Source organism: Quercus suber, unplaced genomic scaffold, assembly GCF_002906115.3.
Source record: "Quercus suber isolate HL8 unplaced genomic scaffold, Cork oak 2.0 scaffold_270, whole genome shotgun sequence".
NCBI lineage: Eukaryota > Viridiplantae > Streptophyta > Magnoliopsida > Fagales > Fagaceae > Quercus > Quercus suber.
Genome location: NW_027069726.1, coordinates 524473 through 533117, shown reverse-complemented (window position 1 = coordinate 533117; position 8645 = coordinate 524473). Strand labels below are relative to the sequence as shown.

The 8645-nt window shown below is 35.2% G+C and overlaps 1 protein-coding gene across 2 annotated transcripts; it reads right to left on the bottom strand.

Moving 5' to 3' along the window:
- Positions 1 to 596: 596 nt before the first annotated feature.
- LOC111989493 (uncharacterized) lies at positions 597 to 7493 on the bottom strand. Of its 2 annotated transcripts, XM_024021281.2 has the most exons (6): positions 7109 to 7493; positions 4321 to 5659; positions 3161 to 3430; positions 2443 to 2598; positions 2136 to 2259; positions 597 to 1181 (listed from the first exon to the last, which is right to left on the bottom strand). In XM_024021281.2, exons 1-5 carry the CDS (start codon positions 7114 to 7116, stop codon positions 2140 to 2142), a joined length of 1893 nt encoding a protein of 630 aa, XP_023877049.2. In that variant the 5' UTR covers positions 7117 to 7493; the 3' UTR covers positions 597 to 1181; positions 2136 to 2139. The 2 variants fall into 2 exon arrangements, with proteins under 2 accessions (XP_023877049.2, XP_023877048.2); XM_024021280.2 differs by lacking the exon at positions 597 to 1181 and having other exon boundaries at positions 1845 to 2259; positions 7109 to 7492.
- Positions 7494 to 8645: the final 1152 nt, after the last annotated feature.

The window sequence follows — 8645 nt, the reverse complement described above, 5'->3', positions numbered from 1 at the left end:
TGACATTTTTTAATGCCAAAAAACATTTTTTATTATTAATTTAGGCCAAGTGGATATTAATTTAATATTATTTATTCCTGCCGTTTGTCACATCAACTTTTTTCGTTTCTGATGTAAGTATGTAACGGCAGTAACTAAAATGGGAAGCATTTTTTAAGATAGGGACTAAAAAGGGTAAAAATAAAATATATGGACTAAAATGAGAATAGCTTAAAAATATAAGGACTAAAATGTATTTTTCACCTATTTTCAATTATTAAAAAGAAAATCATGTTAAATGTTCCATGTTCCTTCTTTTTCTAAGGTGAGACGTGCAAACTAGCAATAGGCATGTGAGTTAAGCGAACGGTAGGTAGGACAGGTAGTGGAAGGAACATTAACTAACGTCCATTGAGGCAGGTAAAATTGAAAGTTGCCAGAGAGGAACCTTTATTTATTATTATTTTGATTGATTTGGCTAATTAAGGGTGCGTTCCGTTTTTGGGTTTTGCTGAAAATTAATGGGTCTCATATACTGTTTACGAGATCTGTAAGTACGAAATTCAACAAAAAAAAAAAAACCTTTTAAAGCTAAGTTCCATGACGCTACTCACATATTTAAAAATTATTTCGCTAAAAAATTATTTAGTTAAAGTGTTTTCAATAATAAACAGTATCTAAACAAACCCTAACTAGTAACTACAAGCTTTCCATAGAACACACAGCCAGTAGTGGTGTATTACTATTAATTAAGGGTGGTTGATTTAGGGACCTCATGAAAATGAAATCATCTGATCCAGATAGGAGCAACCACCCAGCTCAGCTGATTTGTGACATTCAATTCAATTCGAGATGTTGTACCTGGCCAGCTGGCTAATACGTAGAACAGAGCATGGGCCTGGAGGCCTCCCCAGCCTGATACAACCCATTTCCATTTGGACGGGCTTCGGTTTATATTTCAACCCAGTGGGCCTACATGTTCTAGTAATTATCATTCAAATCATGTGCAATTAACCCTCATCCAAACCCAGTCTGAAGTAGCAGACCAATTTTAAGTAAATGGATTTTTATTTTTGGGTCTGAAAATGACAAAAACGGGTTATAGTAAATTTAGGAGACAGCAGAAGAGGTTTGTCAGGAGGAACTCTACAGCTACGGGTGACACTTATGGGAGCTTAGACCCCAGTCTGCATCTACGAACTCTGAGAAGTACAAAGAAAATGCAGTCATTGATTATTGTTGAAAAATCACAAACATGAACACCTCAAAATAAAACACTATGGCAATGGAATTTTTAAATCCAGCAAACTTTGCCTGCAAAAGGCTGCTACAAAAATCAGCCAAAACCTCAGAAATGACCCAATATAATGCTAGCTAGCTAAAAGTCCTATCTTTACTCAACTACATATTTTTAAACAAACGTGTCAAATAGCAAGATGGATAGAAAAAGCATATATATATATGAAGGTAACTGGGTAGGCCACCGCTGTGTCTGAAATCTGAATGATCAGTTCCAGCCGTGCATCGACATGGCAAACAGAATCAAGCCAAGTGTTGAGGGAGGAAGTCGCATCAATAATTAGATAACAATCAACTTGATATCTGCTTAAACAAGAAATACTAGTCTTCTTTAGTTGGTGCTATATTTCATCGAAATTTGCCATCATTCGACTGTATGATCGATCCAAAGATTTCTCAAAGCCAACTAAGCTAGTTAACTACAGGATTATCAATACCCTACTTATACAAGTTAAATAATGGTTGAACCAGATACATTAACCAGAAGTTCAAATAAAACTGAGCTAATTATTCTTCTTACAATCTCACATAAAAATATGGTAATTGTGCAAAAGGTGGGCTAAGAATGAAAGAATTTCAAATAACCATTTTATTTTCTGTATATTACTCATTTTTACTGTATCTGCTTGACAATTGTGAGGCATGAGTTAACAGCAGTTGCCGGGGGAAATAACAAGTTAAATACAGAAGGATAAGACCTTCACAAAATGAATGGGAGAAAAACAAAATTTTTCAAAAAGGCAGCAGGAAAAAAATACAAAACAAACCTAAGACAAACATGTATATTCTTAGGACTGGTATACCATTAGGTTTCAGCATTGTCAAAATTGTTTTCAAGAGCATCAACATATAAGAACCTTTTTATGGGGCCATCAGCCCCTCAATTGTGTAGGAAAGAGACTTTGCCCAGTCAGCTCTGAGTAGAAGTGTTTGCAGTGTGTGCATCACATTGTATGCAGGATCAAGTTTACGCTGCCAACCCTACAATATAAAACCAAGTACCAAAATCAGCAAAATGCATTACATCAACTAGTACTGAGGACTACTTTCAGCAAAAACAGGCACTTAGTCAGCAAATCAAATTATATTATTTCACTTATTAAGGGTAGTCATAACAGGCATGTCATACAAGAGCTGATATGGCAAAAAGAAGTAAGAAATTACCTCAAGAACCAATGTTGTAACCAACACAGTACAGACATTGCCATCGACGTTGACTTTATGACGCCTAACTTTCTCAAGCAATTGCTCCATGCACTCGGCAGGATGGACAAAATCACCTTCTGGAGTACCCCAAAAAGTGAATGAATCCGTCACTTCCTGTTAAAACAAGATATTCAGGAAATTTGTGTGCAGAAAAATATTCAAAAATCATACAATAGAAATTAAAAACAAATTTTAAAAAATATATATTCAGAAAACTTGTATGGACAAAATCAATCAAAGATCATATAACAAAAGTATATATTATGGATGAACTTAGCATAAAAAGAAATTACTAATGTTAGAATGTCATGGAGAAAATGAAGTCGTTGAATAAATAACGAAAATACTCAGTATAAATACATACTTTAAGTGCCACATTTAAGTATTTCTTATTCATTTACCGAGTAATTATTAGAGAAACAAAGAAACCATGATTTATCCTCATAACTATTTAGAAAATTACAAACACATTTTCTTTTCTCATCACTATTAAAAAAAAAAAAAAAAAAAAAAAAAAAAACACAGAAGACGCATATGATTCAGGAGGGATGATTTCCTATCATACATAAAACTATAAAAGATATACAATTAAATTTCTATGGTCCTATGTAGAGAGTATACCTACACAGACTTTGAACAATCATTCCTAAGAATAAAGCTGTCCCCAACATCTTACCTCGATAAAAGCCTTGGGATTTGGGCAGTTTTGTCGTTTTGATAATCTCAGTGTGCACTCTGCTGCAGTGCGGCCATCTCGACGGGCAACAGCCTTAAAAAACTCCACCAAGTTTACTCGATCACTTTGAGAAAGTTCAGCAGTCATGCCTACATCAAGGAAAATGACATGAGGCTTTCTCTTGAAGAGCCCTTTTCGACGAGACTTGCTCTGGGGTACCCGTACAAGGATATTTCCAGGATGCATGTCTGCATGAATAAAGTTGTCCACCTGAAAGAAAAAATTCTGATATCTTGGAAACCAAAACTATATCGTACTTAAATTCCAAACAAAACCACCTCAGAAATTCAACTAATATATTTTTTTTTAATAACTAACTTCAACTAATAATTAACAACTGGAAAATGATATTATAAAAGAAGAAACAAGAATGCAAAATCAAGAACATATTAAATCACCAGTGCATTAAATGCAAAAGAGGGAAAGGAAGAGTTTCCACTTTTTCTTCGTTTTTCTCTTTCATTTTCCTCGAAAATATGCTTCTATATTAGGTATGCTATGCTTCTATTATTTGTAAGTTTATAAATATCGAGAGAGAGAGAGAGAGAGAGAGAGAGAGAGAGAGAGAGATGTTCACAATTACAACTAGACATTTAGAGTTTTAGACAGAGTAATCAATGATGACACTACTTATCCCAAAAAAATAAATAAATAAATAAATAAAGGATGACACTATGAATGAGGAGGCAAGGCATGCACAGCCAAAGGGGCATCTAGTAATTATCCTATAGAAATTTGATATGAAGGAGCTGGGGTTCTCTTGGGGATCTTAACCTAGGAAAAACATTTACTATAGCATGAAACTGGGGGTCCTTGACTCAATCATACCGTGACAATTATTGATTGCCTAGGTTATTCAGGATGTTTTCAGGGTATATCATCAATCATTAGAAAATCATTAGCTTTAATTGATAGAGATTTTTATTTTTATTTTGTTTGGGGGGATAAGTAATAGAGATATCTTTAGACTTTATGTGTCATAAAACCATCACATGATTCACATGAAAATCAAGAATTAAAAAGTCAATGCAATGCAATCACCAAATGCCAAAGCGACAGAATCAATGCAAGCCATGTCAAATCCAAATAGAAAATGTTACCAGAAGCATCTTGAGAAGTGCATGAGTCCCAATATGAGCAAGCGCAGATTTAATCCGTTCATGTCCTTCAAGCCCATCAACATAGTGTGCAACACTTTCCCCTTGTTCATAAGTTTCAACCAAGACCGCAGGATGGACAAGTGGATACACTGGTTTAGGGAATGAAACATCCTTCCATCTACGGAAATTATAAATAAATCGACTCAAATGAGCAGCTTCCCTCGCAAGGTCTACTTGAGACATCATGAAAACTGCAAACTGCTGTACACTTTCATCCAACCTCAACCACTTCAGAGTAGGAATGAACTGTGAAATTTTTGCTACCAAGTTCATTATCACAAAATCCCTCCTGATTGATTCACCAACACCAGGATGTCTAACTTTTACTGCAACTACCATGGGTTTCGCCTGTTGACCAGGGTATCTAAATCTCAAAGAAGCTCGATGCACTTGGGCAATACTTCCAGATGCCACAGGTTCCTCTTCAAAATTCTCAAAAATTTCAGAGAGCTTGCGACCAAATGATCTTTCAATAGTTTTCCTTGTATAGGCAAAGCTATGTCGAGGAGCTTGGGTGTGAAGCTCTGAAAGCTTGATGCATAAATCTCTAGGGAAAAGATCTGGTCGAGTAGCTGCCCATTGTCCCCATTTTATGAATGCAGGACCCGCTTGTTCAAGCGTCCGATGAACAACCTGAAGCCACATTTTTCTAAACTGAGGTCCAAAAGAATCTGCAAATGGTGCCATCATGATGCTGGGCGAAAACAAAATTGATAAATAGAGAGCTCTCAGGAACAATATTACGCCTTCTACTACTGAGAACAGTAATGAGGTCATATACGCATGACCATCTTGTGCAAGCATATACAAACTGTTCTGTGATGGGTAGTATTCCGTGTCTGCCAATGTTTTCTGGGCCCATGCTAGCTGTCCACATGTGAAGGCAAAAATACCAGGAACTAGCAAGTGAGAGCGTGTCAAGGCCAAGCTTACTGCTTGAGCAATCCTATTTAAGTGGGTAAAAGAATGACCATTGGAAGAATATATTTGGTAAAGCCTTTTCCAAGCAACCTGGGCGTGATTTGTTACTATCCTACTTCCAGAGACGGCAGAGTAATTCCTGTGTAAACAACTGTGGCCAAAACTCTTGTTGGTGTTATACAATGATAATGAAGCATTCCCCCTACTTGAAAACCTATTATACGAGTATAAATTGTATTGTGGTAGATGCAGCCCAACTGTAGAAATACCCGTGTGCTTAGTTACTTCAGGATAATTCCTCCCTAGGTTTCTAAAAACCGAATTCGCAACTTTCTTTATATTTCGAAACATCAAAAGTCTGCAGTTTTCAGAATTATGTTACTTAGCGCCACAAACATTTTGCAAAATTTTACAAAACAGCTAACATAATCATAAATCTTTTTAAACTAATTATAATCAATAAAATAAATTGTATATCCCTACAATCCCAATTATTTTACTTATAAAAAAATCATTAAAATAAGTAAACAAATTAACATATCTTCATTATTCAGTTAATAACACACCTTATTGCCTTTTACGATTCAAAATAAGTACAACATTAGAACCATTCCAAAATGAGAATACATGTTTCTTTTTTTTCTTTTTTTTTGGATAGGTCAAAATGAGAATGCACGCTTCAGCATATTAATCTCTCTTTCGCCATAACTTCAGCCCTTGGCTAATGGCAAGGGCCCTTTCATTCGAAATACTAAAACTGTCACAAAAAATAATAGTACCTCCAAAATGCCAATGAGCACTAGCTCAAGTAGCACCTCCTCCCTTTTAAGTGCTAGGTAGAGGGTGAGATCAAGAGTTTGAGACCAATCAGGTGCATGTGTAATTTACCAATACAAAAAATAATAGTAACCTCAAAATTTGAAATATCTAGTAACCCATGAAGCTTAAAAGACTTTCTTAGATTACAACAACAACAACAACAAAGCCTTAGTCCCAAAATTTTGGGGTCGGCTATAGGTCCTCAACAACATTAGTTTGGGTCGACCACATGTTTTCTTTCGTCTATTCTATTCTATCTAAAGTCATAATCTCTGTTACTTGCTACCTTAATTAACATAACATGTCCTTTTAAACTACTAATAATATTATTTCTGGTCTTTCTCAACCTTCTCTTGTTCCCTCAATTCGCCAATGACTACTTCTACTGATGCACTCTACCTCCTCAATTCAAATCTTAAAATTTGCCAATAAGCTCTAGCCCAAATCGCACTTCCACCTACCATAATAATAGAATTGAAGAGTGAGATTTTGGTTTCAAGACCTACTGGGTGCATGTCTAACTTATCCACCAAGAAAAAAACAAAAATTATACACTTAATTTGTTGCCTTGGTTCAACCCCATTATGAACTATTTCAAATAAACTAAAATACATTAAGATTCAACAAAATGGGGTTACCATAATCGAAAAGTAAAACACTAAAATATTTTCAATTAACACAAAGGAAATCAGCTAAAATTGCATTAAAATAGCAAAGATAAACCATAAATCAAACACTACCCAGAGAAAAAAAAAAATTACATTCATATACAAAATTTAGTCAATCCCTCAACATTGTGGAATGAGAAAACTATGCAACGAACTGCAAAATACAAATACTGATATTTGCACCGAGTTTCCCAAGATTCCAAGAAAAAAGGAGGAACGAGTCAGCAAAGTACCGCGAACTCGGAAAAATAAAAATCCGAAATTTGAGGAATAAACCCTAAAATCTCGAGCTAGAGAGAGAGAGAGAGAGAAAGCCGAACCTAGACATGGCGGCCGCGTGAGAGAGAGAACGAGAATGAGAATCTTAAAAGGAGTGGTCCGTGCTAACGTGCGCAGGTGGTGAATGGTTGTAGCTGTTGCTGTTGCTATTGTTGTTGAAAGCATTTTTTCGTCGGAGACTCAGCCTTGTTCATCGTCTAGGGTTTAGCTTTCAGCCACCATAGGAGAGAGAGAAAGAGAAAGAGAGAGAGAATTTGATGGCAGAAACGGTGCGATTTTAGTTTTTGGGGTCTTCTCTTTTCTCCTCTCTTTTTTTTTTTTTTTTTGGGACGAGGGATTCGCCGTTGGGACCCACAGTAGTTTATGGCGGTGCGTGCTGGTAGTGCTGGCCTTGCTTAAACCTTTGGTTTCACGTGGACCTCACGCCAAGCGCTTCATCTTAGACCCCAAATAATATTAATAATTTTGAATTAGAAATTTAATAAATAGACAATACCAAAAAGGTTGGGATACATGGAAATAAAGTAAATGGAGAAAGTTGGTGGCGAACTTTATGTAATGAAAATTATGCAAGGGTATAACTTCTAGTACAATTTGTATCACAATTCTCTATATAGTAAGTTGTGATTGGTAAGAATGTATCTTTATGTAACTCATTAACATATTATTATCAATTACAACTTGCAATGTGGCGAATTATAGCCCAAAATTGTATCAAAAGTTGTGCCCTAACATAATTTATGGAATGAAGGGGAGAATTGAGAAGGACCCCAGCGAAGTTGTTGAGAGATGGAAGATTTTTTCCTTTTTTTTTTTTTTTTTTTTTTTCTCTTAATCTTATTATACTTTTTCAATTTTGAATGATTTTCATGCACCCAAAACTAACAATTAAAAAAGCTCATTGGAAAGTCAATTGACTCTTATTTTGGGAAAACTTCAATAGACACGAAACAATGAATATGAATGATAGCAGCAGTGACGAATTTGATTTAGAGACTATGCTTGATTTTGCCCCAATCCGAGATATTAATATACAAATGGTATTTTTATTATTATTTAAATTCATAAGGTTTTTTAGCAAGTTTTGGTTCATAAAATTCACATATAATCTTTGCCAAAATTTTAGTATGAGGTCATCAATCGCCCTCTAGGTGGGTTGAAAGATCTTTGATGGAATTTAAGATATACAGTGTACCCTCTCACAAATGAGGTAGGTATCTTCAGCAAACTCCGGTACATGATGAACACATATATCCCTTAGGCTAATTGACTTTAATTTTTATTTAGATGTAAGATATGTGATATTTAAAAATCAAATAAATAAATAGTGGTGGATCTAGCTAAAAATAGGATTCAATTGGAGGGAATTTAGTTAAGAAACGAGTGTTGCAAATCCAACTAAAAATAGAATACAATTGAAGGAAATCTAGCTAAGGGTGAGCACTCCAACGATTTAGTTGGCACTAGTGATAATATTAGTAATTGCATACCTATGTCAAGTGAGGAGGAAGGCATTTATATTTTATACTCTTAGTTTGCACTTGTGGTTGTCTATCTCATCATTTTTTTTTGTATTCT

What these genes read in the sequence shown, in the direction of transcription:
- LOC111989493 (XM_024021281.2), bottom strand. An exon ending in ATCCCAAGGCTTTTATCGAG is followed by an intron (nt 2,599 to 3,160) that starts GTAAGATGTTGG and finishes TTGTTTTAACAG; the next exon opens with GAAGTGACGGATTCATTCAC. An exon ending in TTACAACATTGGTTCTTGAG is followed by an intron (nt 2,260 to 2,442) that starts GTAATTTCTTAC and finishes TTTATATTGTAG; the next exon opens with GGTTGGCAGCGTAAACTTGA.